The sequence below is a fragment of the Nicotiana tabacum genome, chromosome 23 (assembly GCF_000715075.1).
Source record: "Nicotiana tabacum cultivar K326 chromosome 23, ASM71507v2, whole genome shotgun sequence".
Taxonomy (NCBI): Eukaryota; Viridiplantae; Streptophyta; class Magnoliopsida; order Solanales; family Solanaceae; genus Nicotiana; species Nicotiana tabacum.
The window spans coordinates 64845607-64863144 of NC_134102.1; the positions used below are offsets into that span (position 1 = coordinate 64845607).

The 17538-nt window shown below is 35.5% G+C and overlaps 1 protein-coding gene across 4 annotated transcripts; it reads right to left on the reverse strand.

The window, feature by feature from the left end:
* Positions 1-2825: 2825 nt before the first annotated feature.
* On the reverse strand, positions 2826-16898 carry LOC107768804 (glycerol-3-phosphate acyltransferase, chloroplastic). 4 transcript variants are annotated; one of them, XM_016587960.2, is made up of 13 exons: positions 16390-16898; positions 12808-12905; positions 11757-11843; positions 11515-11612; positions 9754-9811; positions 8465-8566; positions 8315-8376; positions 8119-8229; positions 7363-7441; positions 5614-5733; positions 5424-5537; positions 3228-3406; positions 2826-3103 (listed from the first exon to the last, which is right to left on the reverse strand). In XM_016587960.2, exons 1-12 carry the CDS (start codon positions 16730-16732, stop codon positions 3272-3274), a joined length of 1407 nt encoding a protein of 468 aa, XP_016443446.1. In that variant the 5' UTR covers positions 16733-16898; the 3' UTR covers positions 2826-3103; positions 3228-3271. The 4 variants fall into 4 exon arrangements, with proteins under 4 accessions (XP_016443446.1, XP_075102489.1, XP_016443444.1 ...); XM_075246388.1 differs by having other exon boundaries at positions 2826-3110; XM_016587958.2 differs by having other exon boundaries at positions 8107-8229.
* Positions 16899-17538: the final 640 nt, after the last annotated feature.

Here is a 17538-nt window from a genome sequence, read left to right on the forward strand (position 1 = left end):
ATCAAGTACATCAGTTCTTTGCTAAAAACTTATACATCTATCAGGTTCCTTTTAATAACACAGGGCAAACAATTTTTTTGAAATAAAGAAGATGAACGAATTAAGAGTTTCTAAACTAGAAAGCTTTCACATGCCTTTGACGTATGGAAGTGCTTCAGAACTTGATTGTTTCTTGAGGTTGGCAGCACAGTTGTTGGTTTCGAGAAAAGTCTGAAAAAGGTCAAAGAATGAAGGTAGGGAGAGGGTTAGGGTTTTATTTCTGTAAGGGTATTTCGGAAATTACGAAATAATATTAGGGATAGAGAAGTAAAAATTTTGGTCAAACTTAAAGTGCTTATAAGCTGAAAAATAATAAGTTGGAGGTGACCAACTTATGACTTATGACTTATTTTGGCTTATAAACACTTTTAATTTTATCAAACGCGTAAATAAGCCAAAAATGGCTTAGCCAAACACCCTCTTAGTCTTGAAGCTGATTTATAAAATAAGCAATTTCGTATCTGATGAAAGGGTAAAATAACTTAAATGCCCTTAAAGTTGTTTATTACAGGATTTTCAACCGAATGATTCAAATACAATTATAATTTATGTCTCAATTTAATATTTATGCAAAATTTGTTAGATTAACATTATTTTTTATCAAATTATATTGTGACAAACTAAAATACAATCATAAGTTAAAATAAAACAATTAATAATTTGAACGAACGTCATTACAGTGTAAGGAATAAAATAAAGAATAATCGTTTGGTTCATATTTAATACAAAGAACAAGAGAAATTTCGAATCTGGGCAATATATGTTGTTGAACAACATTAACGTTTTCCCCTTTAAAACACAATGCTTCTTTATTTCTTTTTTAAGAGATTGAGAAATAATTAGGAACATACCCAGATCTCTAATTATACAACAAGATGCAAAAAGGACTTAGCAAATAATTTAAGAAAGTAAAGGAAACTTTCTACCCTAAATGGTACCAATTACCAATCTGATTGTTCTTAGACAGTAGAGGAAGTTAAGGAGGTATTGCTCGTCTGGAAAAAATGGTGATTGAATGAGTCATGAAGAACGGTAGGTTTTAGGTTTTTGTTTTAGAGGAAGTATTTCAAAGATTATAACAAAATAATAGGGATAAAAGAGTAAAATTATTTGTCAAACCAAAAGTGTTTATAAGTTAAAAAATCATAAGTTGGAGTTAATCTAACTTATGACTTATTTTGGCTTATAAGCCACTTTTGATATTTACCAAAATGCATAGATAAACCAAAAAATGCTTATAAGTCAATTACTAGCTTATAAGCTTAGTCAAATCCCCTCTAATAGGATTGGCTGTTATATGAGCATATCACCCACTCTATCCCACTACGGACTATTTATAGGCGGCCATTTACACTCATATTTAAATACTCTAATATAATTACGTTAATAGATAATTAAGCATACCACGACATTATTAGAATCTCATATAGGCGTCTACGGCCCTAATATATTCTTTCCAGCAAATTTTGCAGGACCACTTGTCACTAGTCATATAGGCCAACATCATTTCTTTTACATGCATTATCGATTAGAATTTAGAAATAAGAACATCGTAATAAAGTCTATAGTATAAATATATATTTTAAAATTAAATTGTCTATTCTTTCATTGACAGATATTTTGCTTAATTTTTAACTAAGTTGAATAGCAATATATAGTTGATAGTACTAGTAAATGAACATATTAAGTAATAATAAAAAAAATCAATACAAAGTACATCTCTCAGACTTTTAAAGTTAACATTCCTAAAAATTTCACCATGAACAAACGTCACTTTACTCGGTGGTGTCATTAGTTTACTCACCTTGCCTTTTGACATTAGTTGGTTTAATTAATTATTTTTATCATGTCTTTTAAGCTTTTCCTGAGTTAAGAGATACTACTAATTACGAATTAATTAGTATTGGATGGAGTATTCAATTAAATTGTACTAGCCACACACTCAACTCACATGCATGTCCTCGTTAGTCCTGAGAGCTGAGATTGTCTCGGAGTACCACTCCCCATCGGTACTAACCAAGAGATGCATTCAGTCGTCATGACCAATGAGCATATATATCATTTATTATGTCTTGATACTTAGCTATAACCTGCATAAAAGAAATAAATACTTAGATGGGGAAGGAAGCTGCCGTGACTACTTTCGCTATTGAGATTGGTGCAATATTTGCTACTATTATTTTTAACATATCAGTTCCGGTAGACATATTCTTCCTAAGCCTCACCTACACAATCTCTTCAGTTGAAACAAGACACCCGAAAGCCAGTTACCAAAAAGAACACTGCAGTCAGTACCCGCGTGAAAGAAAGGAATGTAGAGGGGCTAACCAAGGAAGCAGATGGTTAGGTGGAGAAAGATTATGAACAAATATGTACATAGGAGAGACAACAGAATGAGGCACGACAATCGTTTGCAATACATGCATGCTATCATATTCAGTACCACTACGTATCATGCTAAAAGGCCTTTCATTAGGGGTTCCAGAGGCTCATTGTAGTAGCTACCATTCCTCTTCCACTTGATTGATAAAAAAGGGTGACCAGGATGCTTCCATCTGCATCCTGGATTACCTATACTGTAGAGCAAACTACAAGTCAATCGAAGTAAAATAGGTTAATAGCCACTGCCGTTGAAACTAAATCTGACTACATTTATGTAGTTCAAACAGCATCTCACAGTTATAGGAACTATTAACAAGCAGAACTGTTGCAGAGCATTTATTATATTGGATTACCGCTTCTAAGGTAAGATGAGCAATCTAGGATAGCTACGTACACTTACTTAAAAGGTCAGAATTGACAGTGCTTGAAAGCTATCATTGCTAACAGATTCAGATCCAACATTTAGTAGATACAAGGTAAAAGTAACTATACATTCGTGTCAAAAGAATTATCTAAGCCCTGCAAAAAAATTCCTTCGGGTTATGTAGGCTGTAACTTCGAGAATTACTTGTTCGTATCAATTGGACAACTCTCCGCATAGACCAACCACATGCAAGCGCAAAGTGTGGCATAGTTTGTGAGTGTTATCCTTGTGATTTGGTTATAACTTCCAAACAAACATCTGCAAACTAGTGTAATTCAGAGACATATATACCCATAAAAATTGACTCAGAGACGCGACGATATAAGCAAAATGTTCCAGTTCTGAATTTATTCAACAGATTTTTAGTGGGTGAAGTACATACCTGACTGAAGCAACAAGGTATGGAAAATAAAGTCGGAACAGAAGCTACTGCCATGGTTGTGATAACGAAATGCTGGGAGTTGATGCCTCCTGTCCTTGTTTGCCATGTATAGCAGAATTTAGCACGTTGTACTGCTGGTTTACAGAGTTATAAAGTGCCTTTGTGTAGACCATCTTAGCCTGCATTAAGAACAGTATCCACTCTTACGCCCTTCACATTAGGTGCAGTTTTCTAAAGCTTTCATGGATTCATCTCCAATTTCCTTGATCAAAAAGACCAACCACAATGCATTTCCCCACTATTTGGAAGGAGGGGGGAGGAAATAGCAGCTTTGAATGATGACAGTTGATTGAAAGAAAACAAAAGTGCCAGCGGCATCTCATAAAAATAAGATGCATATCTTGGGCTGTAAAATGGGACATCAATCTGAGATAGAAAGACTCGTGGAAATAGAACATTACAGAGAATTCTTACTATGAAAAGAAAGAATACAGTGAATTGGTGAAATCATTTCCTTTAATGATCGATAGGAAGCAGAGGCAAGTGGGAAATGTTTGAGCTTCAGGTCGGAAAGCAGTGAAATTAGTTAAACCATCTTCTTTACTGAATGACAGAAAAGAGAGACAAAAGAAGAATGTTTGAGCTAAAGGTCTGAGAGATTGTGGGAAGAGGAGAAGAATTTTGAAACAGAAAACTGAAACTATAGAAAGAGGTAGAAAAACTAACTGTACAACTGCCAAGTACAGCAGCCGAACAGCTTAGGCATGCTTAAATAAAAGAGAAAACACAGGAATGAAGGTTGACAGCCAAACAAGTCAGTTAACACCTAAAGGAGGTGGCTTTTAACACCTAAAGGAGGTGGCTTTATATTGGAAATTAGTTGAACTGAAGTCTCACCAACTTCCTACATTATCAACACTCCAGGAAAATTCATCATCATTTGAATTCCATGGAATACTATAATTTCTTATTAGCAAATTAGAAGGTACATTTCAGTCTTGTTTGTTAAAAAATAAAAAAGATCATAAATTTCCATCTTTGCTTCTTTTGATATGGAAACAGATTTCACAGTCCTCAGCAAGCTACAAATGCATATTTAGCTTCAGTTTACAGCAATAACTTAACAAGAAATGAATAAAACAAAAACAGTGTCCAATAAATGTTTTACTTGCACACTGATAGTTGCTGTGGAGCTTTTCTTCTTAACTTTCCACCGTCAAGAGAATAGCTCAACTGAAGGAATCAAAACTTCTAGGAACACGGGTCTTAGCAAAGATCAATAGCGTTCATTTTGATCACCTGTTAATTTGGTCTCTGGAGCACAGATTCCCCCATCAGGAGATGTGAGAGGTTGGCCTTGGGAGGTGAGAGGAGGGGTAGAGTTAGGCCAAAGAAGTCTTGGGAAGAGGTGATCAGGCGGGACATGGCGCAGCTTGAGCTAACCGAGGACATGACCCTTGATAGAAGGGTGTGGAGGTTAAAGATTAGGGTAGAAGGTTAGTAGGTAATCGTGCGTTTCCCTTTGTCTTCTCTAGTTCGGTAGTATTAGTGCTAGTCCGGTACCCTTTTTTCCTTAGTTTGCTATATTCGCATGTCTTGTTCCGTTATTACTTGTCATCGGTAATTCCGTAGTTTGCTAGCAGTACTTCGTTCATATTCTCGTTTGCTGCCTTGGATTTAGTTTTCTAAATATATTGTCGTGCCATTACTTGTTATCGGTACCTCTTTCATATTCTCTGTTGCTATCTTCGATTTAGTTTTCTAATTATTTGTCTTGCTATTACTTGCTATCAGGGCTTCTTTCACCTTTTTTAGCCGAGGGTCTATCGGAAACAGTCACTCTGCCCTTCCAGGGTAGGGGTAAGGCTGCGTACATTCTACCCTCCCCAGACCCCACTAGTGGAATTATACTGGGTGGTTGTTGTTGTTAATTTGGTCTCAAAATAGGAAAAAAAAATGCATATGAAAAGTGGATTTTTGTCCGACTTTCCTTCTCCTTTCTTTCTCTGTTAAATCAAAATAGTTTTTTTTTTACTTTCTCTTTAAATGATGGTGGTGTCCACGCCAGCTTGAGTATTAAATACAATAAGTTCCCTCAAGTCTCCCAACAAATATTTACTAAACCTCTCATTAGGCTGCAGAATTTAGTCCAAAAAGAGCTTCCAATAATTAAACGGAAAACCTCTAACAACTAACCTCTTCAGGGTCTTCCAAAGCACCAGCAACCTCGTGAAAATCAATTTTGGTCCCCACGGATATGCCAGTTCCATGAAAAGATATTATTCTTTTCTCTCCAATATTTTTCTCAACCTGTACGTAAGCAAGCAGGGGTATATAAAAATGTAAAGTCATTACAGAAACAAACATAGTTGTCACATAAACCAACCTGGGGCGGAGGGGGCATAATATCATAGCATAATATTGCTAGAGGATAAATGTGACCAGGGACACCAGCATGTTCTACAAGCCTTCTCATGTTGTCTGTTGAGGAAGCATCAAATGGCGCCTGAAGAAAGACAAGCAAAAAGAGTCAACCGCACATTGGACAGAATCAATCAATCAACTATGCATCAGTCTCAGATCAGTTGGAACCCGTTATATGATTATGGGTTCTCTAAACCTCCCACTTATCCCTTCACAAATGATTAGCTTAGTCCCAACTAGTTGGTACCTATATGGATCCTTGGCTAATTTGGATACAATAACAAAAGCATCTCTTAATTAAAGCAAGGTTCATAAATACCAAAACTTTTGAAACCAATTGTTCATCATACATAGGTACACACTATATATAGATATATTATATGCTAAGAGAAAAAAGAGAAATTGTCAGAGCTAACATTATCCTAGAACTGTCACAAGGCAAATGCAATGGAGAAGTTTATTGCTGAACATACAGAATAGAAGCAGTAAACCGTAGTATGTACCTTTGCTATATCAAGAGGATAAAAACAGTTAGCTCTGCCTTAAAAGTTACTAGCGTATGAACAACCTCACCTAGGAAGCGGCTACTGTCAGGAACACAAATTGTTGACACAATACGTCGGACAAGTCTAATTAACCCTCTAAAGAAGTTCATCTAGCGAGAAGCAATCAAGAACAGCAGATTATTTAATCAGCGGATGAACTTCTTTAGATGGCACTTACCCTTATTTAGAACAGACTGGCTGACTTCCTGGCTTTTTTATTCAAAGAAGGGAAAGACGGAGAGGAAAGCACAGACGGGAAAGAGAGGGAAAGCTCCTACAGAAGCCATCAAGTGACATATAAAACAAAGAGACATCTTATGCGCAAAAGGCGATTAATGCAGATAGTGCAGAGGTTTCCTTCAATCAGGTGGTCTCAACCAAGAAAAAAACATTACAGCTCGCGGAATCAGGGTTGTTGCCCTGTTGTGAAGACAACTGAATGCTATTGTTACTTATTTCACTTGACATCGGCCTTCTTACCGCTGCTTCTGCCTACTAGTATTCTTTTGTTGTGCTTCCTGGACAAAGCTAGTTAGCCTTTTCTTTTTTACTTACAGTTCAAGTAATATTAGTTATTTGTGTAAAGCAACAATTCGTCAACCCACTAGCATTTTTAGTTGCTTATTTTTTTTTGTTTTCATACAGTCGGTTGCCTATGCAAATTGGCATGAGATGTAATCCAGAATATGTGGGAGCCTTCCCCTGTTGCCTAGGCAGGGAAAACATATTTCCCCCAAAGGTATTAAGAATGAATACGGCAATAACACATACTTCCTCCATTTCAATTTATAACAGTTTTTCTACTTTGGGACTTCCCAAAGTGTTTTCACCATTCCGCTGGTATTGTTACTTTGTACAACATACAACAATTCAAATTCATTTTAATATTCCAATTTTAAATTTTCTGTGATGTTTTCTTTATCAAACTAACTGTTAAACCATTATATATTTTTTTTCCTCTACTACCACTAATAAAATGCAGATTCAAATTAACATCTGAAACTCTTCCTTCGTTCAAACAGAGTCATATAGAATGAAACTGAGAAAATACATTATCATGAAAGGATGTTGGCCACGCTTATAAAATTTACATCCATCAAAATAGAATGTAAAAACTAATATATAGGAAAACAGAACAATAATCAAAATCAAAAAAGAAATCTTACTGGATACCATTCTTTTGTAACAGGGTTTGGCCTATCTCTTCCACCACTAGGAGCAATCCATATTAGTTTTGATCCACCCCTGGACCACAAGTACATGTATCCTCAGATGTATGCTTCCATCAAATGGGGCAATAATTGGGCTATCTCGAATTGCCAAAAGTATATATATCCTAAGATGTTCTCTTGTATTATTATGCGAACGATGGCATTCAGTTACTCACCCAACACTTTAGGACTTGAGAGTATGAACCCGATAAAGCAGTCATATGGTGGACGATAATTGAATTTCGCATATCCAAATTCATGAGGAAACCTCCGTCTATCATATTTGTAGTATCTACTACACATTCCACGTTACACATCATTTTTACCACAACTTGCTCTTTGGTTTTCTTCCAGGCAGATTAATCAAGTGGGGTTGAACTCCCTCATGAAAATGAACTATCAAACATCTAATAAAACAAGCTTTTTCGATAGCTAGAGAAGATGAGACGAGATTGAAATAATAGGACCACACATGCAATATTAGGTTTAGCTTGCCATTTTTAATCATGTCCACTACACAGACTTTAAAGAGAGAATCTTCCGTTTCATTTATAAAACTTAGCAGAGACAATCTTGATTAGAGATTGGCACAGATAATATTGGTAATAATGTCTCCAGAATAGAACCCCGAGACTACTGGCACCACAACTTGCAAAGTAAAAGCTTCATCAAAATACTCCAAAAAGGACAAAGTACTACCAGCATATGTACCTCAATAGCACAGCCATCTCCTTCAAGCTTCTTGTGTTTGCTCTCTTTTTCTTCTCGACAAGTTTGGGGTCATCACCCATATGTTTTTTCGAATAAACACACAGGAGATTCCTAGACATAAAAAGCTTGTCAGATGTCTAAAGTAAATGATGATTTCTGAACATATTTTGACAATGCTACTTATCTATTTAAGCACCTTCCCATGCTGAATGGCTTGCAAAGAGGATCAGTAATAACTCTATCTCCTGCAACATAGATCTGTTTAACAGTAAGCATATATTAGTGAATTAAGCTGCTTGAGGTATAATTATCTTATAAAGTGCAATTGGGTGAAAATGATTTTAACTATGTTCTCAGCAATGTATGGGTGCTTCGATTCAAGCAACAGAGCAATAACCGCTGGATCTGCTTCACTTTGATGGTTTGACATCAAAACAACATTATCGCCCTGAAATTAGTATAACGAGATACTGGATTCAGTTAGGACAACAGCAAAAGGATCAAGATAAAATATAAAAAGCCATGCAACAGAAGAACTGTGCCCTTATCCCCACAAAAAAAAGAAAAAGAAACAAACAGAAGAACTGGGCAAACATATCGACTAACAAGTTTGAGCTTTTTAAACAGTAAACGGAGTACGAAAATGAAATATCAAGAAAAGAACCAAGACTTCACAGTAATTTATTTATTTATTTATTTTTATAAAATTTTTAATCTTTCTTCAGGACAAATTGTACTGCAAGCACTCAAGAGCTCTCCATATATAGTTAGTGCTATACAGCATCGAAGAAGAATATTCAACTTTATAAGAAGATCCTTTTAGGCGTAAACCAGCGAATATCCAGGTGATAAATAAATAGCTGGTCCACCCACAACATCTTGAGCGAAGATTATTTATTCGTGTCTCTTTTTAAATAATGAGCATATAATTTTGATGGATAAGGAGAGCACATAGTTCTAACTGGCAAGTAACTTCTTTTGAAAGACGAAATGCATAAAATGAGAAAGATCATCTAAATTTTTTCATTAAGAAGAAGGACAAACCAGCATAAGATAATAGAAGCTCTGAAGTAGGAATATTAATATAATTCAACCAAATACATAACGTATTAAAGCTAAGTAGTTACAAAGTCTTATGTACATTCATCCCCGCCAAGGAAGCTGCTGAATAGAGAAGAAATTAGGAAACATTATCTAGTACATCCAGTACGGCAAATCCTGTAAGGGGTGTGAAAACCAAAGCCATGTTAAGCTCATGTTTTGAGAATGTGCTCTAGAAATTTTTCCCAGCATTACTTGATTATTCAAGGAAATTTACATGAAGGAGCTATAATTGTTTAGCAGATCGTATGCCAACTTCAGTTAGCAAAACCTTTCATTTGATTTACCAAAACCACTTAAAGAGCCACACGGAAGCAGAGCCCAACCAGTACAAGAACAACAAAAGTGTTTTATGCTTGGGCTGATTATTTCATGACAGGTCTCAAGTGAGATCTCATGGCAAGTATAAAGTTTCAATTCAACTGTTTCACTTTAACCGCAGACCAAGCAATATAGCTATCCCCTTATTCATACTATCACATACACAGAAGAAAATAATAAATAGTGACACGCTGAAAGCCTGAAATAACGAACCTGCTTGAGCTTTTCTTCTATTTCACCAAAAACTGATATATTGCCAACATAAGAACTCCTAAAAAGTCAAAAATGCTAGAGGTTAGAGTCAGAAATAAATCGTGATCTGCAGGGCACAGGGCTGTTTACTTCAATGCAAAAGGCCAAAGAGCTTGCTATTAACCACATTTGAAATGTATTCTCTAAAGCTGATTAAATTTTTTGTAATAAATGAGCCATGCCTGTCCATAATAGAGATATTGTTCATCAGCGGGCCCTGGTAGAGGCATAGTGAGTTCCTTGAACAACACAACCATCTAACATCATACCTTTTTTATGAAAGACAATGTACCATCATACTTATCTGACACGCAATACAGATTTTGAATTTCCTATCAATTCCACAACTCAAAAATGTGCAACTTCACTATTTAACAGAGGAGTAACACCCCCACATTATAGCAATTTTACATGAATGGCTAACCATCAATAAATGCTATAATTGTACATTAACGGGAAAACATGGACTTGTCACTTGGTAAATCGACCCACACAACTCAGTGAAGTGCTAAACACAAACTAGCCATTAAACAGTCAAATAGATACATCAACTTAAGTAGTAGCACCACTATGTGGTGATTAAGTTGTTCATACAATGACTACAAGACCACAATTTGTAAGGTTTTTTGCTAATTGTTCCTCCTTTCAGGAGATTTATTATTTCATCTCTTCCAAAATCTCTATCTACATACCAGTAAAGCAATGACATGCAATGCACAAAGCAAATTTAGAAAACTATAATAGGTTGCTCCTCCTTTGATATGTCACCAAAACCAACATACTCCCTCTATCCCTTTTCGTTTCACATAATTACTACTATTTGAAGAGTCAAATGACATTTTTCTTTAATTATGATTTTCTTATCAGTGTTTTATATTTTTAAACTTAAAAAGTCCAAAATAATTTTTATATAGCTTCTAAATATACGTATTTAGATCATAAAATCAATGGAATAAGGTCCAATCGAATGGATAGATTGTTAGGCGCACAGTACTTCGATTGTGTCATTCTTCTTACTGCGGGAATACTATGAGGCATGCTAATCATCGCTGGGTAAAAATAATGAATAGATACTAGGACATGACAAATTGTTCATCAGAATAGAGCAATGACTTGGCTCTTTCTATCAGCTAAAAATAGATGGAGAATTTTCCCAACCAATGGAGAAAATAACATTATTAAACTTACAACTGCAATGAGGAAAAAATTAGGGTAATAACAAAAAGTATTTTCCCTGTACATAAATGCAAACGATTTAGCTATCCCTTCCATCATGATCAAAATGATTTTCTACTAGCCATTAGGACAACTATTCTAACATGACATAATCCCTTTCCCCTTAAGATATAAGCAATTTCAGTAGTTTTACTATCAGTCTCTTAACCTAAATTTGCAACATGTTATTCTCACATATATTCCCCCACCTGCCAACCTTGTATGAACTAGTACTAGCTTATCTGTACCTTGCATCATTCCATTATCTACCAGGTATAAAGAGGCCATATAGAGCAGGCCAGGTCTGAATTTATTGATCTCAACAAGCTGGTGGATACAGTGACAAAAATGTGTGGACCACACCCAGTTCAGAGGATATCTTTATGTTGTTTACACGAATAATGCCTATGAATTCAGTCATTAACCAGGTCAAAAGAACCACACTAATTTTAAGTTAATCAAACTATTGCTTGATCTTTAACGCAACAAAATAGAATTGAGACTGACCTGAAATCAAGTAAAGGGCGGATATAATTTTGGCCAAACTTGTAATAGTCAAAAGGTTCACGAATGGCCTTATGATGTGGCGAGAACTCAAAAGGATCCTGAAACAAAGGGTGTTGCCACATTTACGATGTCGCATTTTAACAACTTGACAGAATACACGTGTGCATGTCTGAAGTAAGAAAACAAAGATATAAATCCCAACTTTTAGTGTGAATTGTAAAACCCACATGGAAGAGGACTACCTTCACATCCACAAAAATACGATCCAACACAAGAGCCATGTTATACAAAACGATCTCATCTGCTTTGGGTACTCCACTTTGTAAAACCTTAAAAAGAAAAGAAAAGGCAATCAGGAGAAATCAAGAGAAGCACATGACCCACAAGAAGTTTCAAATAAACAAAAAAGAAAATGCCAAATAATTTTGGGTCTCAACGGACTCATTCTTTCTCTAAGAAAAGCAATACATGGGTATCACAAAATAAAGTTAGTCCTCACAGATTGACAATATGCTTAAGTCTAAAAGAAGTACTCTTCTGAGAAGGAGATAATGAACTTTTCTACATTTTAATTGGAAAGAGAAAGCAAGTAGCAGACCAATTCATTGACATTCAAATTAAGATGTAGCTTGAGGCATAGGAAAAAGTAAGACACATAGGACAAACCAAGAAAAGAAGAAAATTCAACTATAAGCAACTTGTTAAAGAGATTTATGTCTGTTAGAGTTCTGCCATCCCAAGGTCATATATTCCATGCTCCAGGAAGAAATGATAAGGAACATGTCGAGTGACAGTCTATACATAAACTCTTCACAAGGGCTTAACCTATTATCATGAGGTCATTTTCTGCAAATACTTGGCCTCATACTAATGTCTTTCCAGCACATAATTGGTTTATGGATAAGTAAAGACATGTCAAATTGTGGCTTCTCTCTCCATTTTACCTTTTCCAGCTCCAAAGTTTTAACTACTGTTACTGGTACACTACAGAAAGAGGTTTTGATGCCTTGACTTTGAAATGTGAACTTTATTTTTCCATACCCAACAGCACATGGTTGTATAGTACCATCCACTAAAACCCAAATGATCAAATACAATAGAAGAAACAAAATAAACGTTCACCATCTTAAATATATTATAATGTTCTTTAGTACCCTAAGATAGCATGTTATACCCCCAGAACGTATGTTCATTCAAGAAGATTCTTACATGTATGACCAAACACATTTAAGCGGACAAAGAACCAACACCAAAAAAGTACATTAATCATAAGGCTGAAGAAAGTTATTTTACTGCATTCCGATAGTTCTGATACAACTCCTCCATCCCTTCAGCAACATTAAGCGGCAGTTTTTCATCTTCCACTGCTTTCCGAATAGCAGATAGCAAGTCTGTACAAGAAAGAGAACACTCAATGCAGGGGAAAAAAATAGAAAAAGGTTCATTCAAAACAATTAGAAGCGATCTACCAAAATACATGTCACTATACACGAGGACAAGGCATCTGCCGAGCAGTATGTTTAAATTTAGCAAGCAAAGCCAAGCCAGTGAAAGATGGTAAGGTGACTAGACAAGCGTCAACAAGGTCTTACACTTACGAACTGCCACAACATCTTAGTAGGTTTCCAAATCCTTTTAAGAAGAACTTTTCAAGAATTCGGCAGCAGTTCTGCTATTCTTAAAATGTATATTGCAATCCAACCCTCAGTAAGATGCCCAAGGTTTCTCTTTTTGACAGGTAAATAATATCAACAAAATACTTCCCAACAGTAATGCACCCATACATGCTAAAACATATTAGACACCATGTAGCAAATCAACCTATGAGATACCTCAAAAGAACCCAAAGAAACACAAAGTAGACAACATATAAATGCTTAAAGCGATCTCATAACATAGATTAAAAAAAAAAAAATAGAACATTTCCTTTCTTTTTGCTCTTTCTTCCAGATGTGGCACTTCTCACAGCACGACAAAGCACCTGTTGGAACTAGGTATTTCCAAATTTTTGCTCGACTCCAGAAAACAGTAAACCAGTGCCTATAAGTGAAACATATGTTACCGATTCACCAGTCTCCCAACTCTTTAACCCTCAAAACCAACAAATCACTAATTGAAAGAAATTCTACACTAATCCAGAATCACCTCAAATAAAGGAGAGAAAAGTAAGCCATTAACAGCAAAAGGAATGGCCAAACATGACATGTTTTTAAGATCCTACTTTGTACATTTCATGTAGATAACTAGCCCCTAAGATAGGCACACTAGTTGTGAACTGCTTCAGATGTCTGTCCTTTTAATCTTTCCAAATCAATCTTCTTTGATTAGAAATTTCAAGTAGGGAATATAGAAGAGAAAAAAGGCACAACTCACAGCCCAAAATAATAAAAAAAAAAACAGGATAGGATTTAATTGAGTTTACCCAAAAAGACAAAGGAAAGGAATGTGGTGGTGCAAAAGTCATGGAAAGGAAGGAAAAATGCTCCATTAAAGTCTTGAGGAAGCAGTCTAAGAACCTTAATATACTCTTTTTTTTATGACGAAATATAACTTTATACTTTTTTGATGACAAAGAAACATAACTTTATACCTCAACTTATTTTACAAGAAACTTAAGACTGCATGTGTACAATAGTTTTAAGTTTTATTTATGCCAAGTACTTTTTTTTCATAAGGAAAAAGAGACAGTTTTGCTTTTACGTCAAGTACATAATTCTTTAAATATATTTCTTGATGGATAAACATTTTCCACTAGAGTATACCCAGTATACGATTTACATAGTCTATATATCATTAGACATGAAATAGTTTAAAGTGTTTAAAGTGATTTTCTTTACAAAGACTTTTCCCTCATGCCGCTACTTGCACATTTTCAGCGTAACAAGATAGCAGTCGAAACAATTATGAGATCATGATAATTAGCAGAGGAAATGAAATCCTTCAAACAGCAATGGAGAAGATATCCAAAGGAGCTAAAGACAGTATCAGAAAGAAAACTTAGCTAATCCTTTTCACATTTTGAACAAGTTAAAATATGTCGAGTGAAACTATAAGAATAGCATCTAGACCACAGAGTGCTTAAAAGTGGTATTTGCGTCTAATCCCCAACAGAATTAGCAGCCATGTGGGAAGATGGTATAAGTGTATGTGTTATGTCAGTCAAGATCCAACTAGGTGATGCCTTATAAAAAAATCCAACTAGGCCACATTGTTTTCCAATCTTTGCATAAATTTTGTGATTTATAAGCTACGACAACAAAGAAGTGTAAGCTAGCTCGAATCAAAGACCCCGAATGCTTCATCAAAGAAGGCCACACGTTGCGTTCTTACCGCTAGACCAAAGACCTGGGGGCCAACGCATTCAATGTTTTTACAATCCAAAAGCACAAAAATAACGACAAGGTCCATGAGGCTTGAAACGAAAAGAGAGAAGAAAGAGCACCTTTCCCTGAAGTGAACAACACAATTTACAGGAAATAAAAAAAAAAATTAAACATCTACGAATTTAGTATAACAAGAATTAAATTGAAATTAAACTACTAATTTCAACACCCAATATACAATAGTGCCATATTAGTCCAACTCCTCAAACTTGAGATTCAAAGAAGCGATTGGTTCTCGTGGGACTCGCGTTGTGCACCATTGTTTGAAGCGCAAACTTCTCTAAGGCGCATGGTTTTACATATGAAGCAACAACACCTTGCTTCACTTCATCGCTTTAAGCGACAAAGCGATGGCTTTTAATAACACTAATGCAAATTAGTCTACAGCTTTTACCTCTCAGCAATCAACTCCTTTAAACCAAACAGATGGAAAAAGAGAAAGCAAAAAAGAGTAGAAACCAGTTAGCTTCTTAATTCTCTTTAACAATCCTGTCTTGGTAGTTCATCTGGTTATTTTGATGTTCATAAAAAGGTTTTCAACCTCTAACTTTTATTTAGCCTTACCCTTCAATATATATCCTTCCCCTCATCACATCCCCTATTAATTGTCTCGAGTTTCTTACCATCCACAAATTACCGAGCACCATCATCAAGATGGACTCACATTACGTTATAGTGGCACCGTTCCTCAAGTTTAGTTCTGCTAGTTGTCAGTTTAAGATGTCCCTATGAAGTTGAAGCACCAAAGCCCAACTGATGTGTTTTCATAGAGGAACACTCATTGAGCTTACTGTAACCAAAACATACTTTCCCTGTGCATCAAGGTTGACAAATTCATTGAAATGGTGTCTGAACTCTCAAGCATGCTTCCAAAGACCAGTATGCTATTTATTGCAATTTTATATTAAAAAAATCAATTCAATTAATACCACTACTGAAACTGCCCTTGTGACCAATTCATCTCTTAGAATGGAACGTTTTTCCTACAAGTCTATTTGATAGGACTGTTAGGAAAAACAAAATATTAAACAAACCTCAGATCTCCATCGCTTTAATTTACCTTGAATATAGAGTTCACTTGTTTATGCGGCAAAACAATTATAACTCTAAGAAATTCACAGTAAAAGTCCATGCTAAATGGAATATCCTTACTTTTTAACCATCAGCTCAACAGAATTTTTATCCTAGCAAACAAACTGAAGTTCAGGAAGAGGAAAAAACAGAAATATAAGCTCTCATCGAAAAGAAAAAAAATCTACACGCGCATTTGCGAGTGTCTTGTATGTTTAGCATCGTTAGCTGTGAAGAATATCAAGTATTTCAATGCATTCGAACAAAAACGACGTCGTACCGCAAATGCGTACAATAGACACTGACATATTACGCACAAAAATGCACGAGTGGATAGAAAATAAACCACACTGACATAGCACAAAACGCACAAGATATTTCAAATTGATTAAAAAAAAAAAAAGAGTAGCTAGAAATAAACCTTCTCCAGTACGAGCGTCAAGGAAGGCACGCAACTGTGGAAGCTCATGATTCTCAGAAGTAGAAACTGCGACGGCGGCGGCGGCAGCAGCAGCAGTTGAATTCGATTCCTTCTTCTCTTCAACTATTTCAGCCATTCCACGAACCTTGGAAGCACAGAAAATCGCACACCGTAACTTCCGAATTGACAGTAGCCTCGCACCAGCTTTGACTGCTACTACTGGTAGAGAAGTTGAAAATGAAGCAGAAGATGAAGATGAGGAAGAAATTAAAGGCCTAGAAATGTGTGAAGAAGAAAAAGAAGAGAGAGTGGAGGAAGAAGGAGACGCAGAGAGGATCAACATCACCACAGACTAGACGGTTTTAGAGAGAGGACGCGAGGAAACATTTAGAGAGAGAAAGACTTTGGAGAAACGAAAGTGAGGGGGGATATGAATATGTGCGTCTGTGTGACAGAGTTTTTTGGTTGAGGGAGCACGTGCTTTCCATCGCCCAATTGTGGATTGTGGCAACACTGGTTTCATTGGTTTTTGTGGGCCTAGCCTAGACTTATCTGGACACGTGTGACACCCGTGCCCCTTTCTTTTTGGATTAGTGTCATTCGTCTATAGGTCTTCTCTGGGACCCACCTTTAAGCACCTTTTCTCCACAGAAAACAATTCAATGTAACATTTTTTTGGTTCTAAATAAATTGTACTCCTAGTATATATATAAAGTATAAACCAAAGAAGATTTCTCCATTTGAATTGAATTCTCAAAATCAATTACAGCAAAAATATTTTGCCAAATCCAAAAACAATACAAAGTAAGTTTTTACAAAAAATTTAGCATTAATGCTTTTCAAGAGATTTTTTCTCAAAAAGTGGTCCAAGCACTCAACTTTTACCTTTAGTTGTTTCCAAAAACTTCAAAACATAATATTTTCAAAAGAAAATATCAATTTTAGAATGTTTCTTTTTATCTTATTAACCTTAATTTTATCTTCTACGGGGACAATCAAGTAACTTTTAAATTATTAATTATATGTTAATGCACGAGTTTGATTCTCATAACTTGCGTTAGGATTTACTTAATAGCATTGGTTAGCATAGATAAAAAAATTCCAACGATAAAATCTTAAATTTTAGTTTGAAAATTAAAATAATATTAT

Coding starts and splice junctions, on each gene's coding strand:
- LOC107768804 (XM_016587958.2), bottom strand. CDS start 16,732: ATGTTGATCCTCTCTGCGTCTCCTTCTTCCTCCACTCTCTCTTCTTTT. Junction 11,613..11,756: donor GTATTTTTGTGGATGTGAAG/GTAGTCCTCTTC, acceptor CCTTTGTTTCAG/GATCCTTTTGAGTTCTCGCC. Junction 7,442..8,106: donor CTATTGAGGTACATATGCTG/GTAGTACTTTGT, acceptor CTTGTGGTCCAG/GGGTGGATCAAAACTAATAT.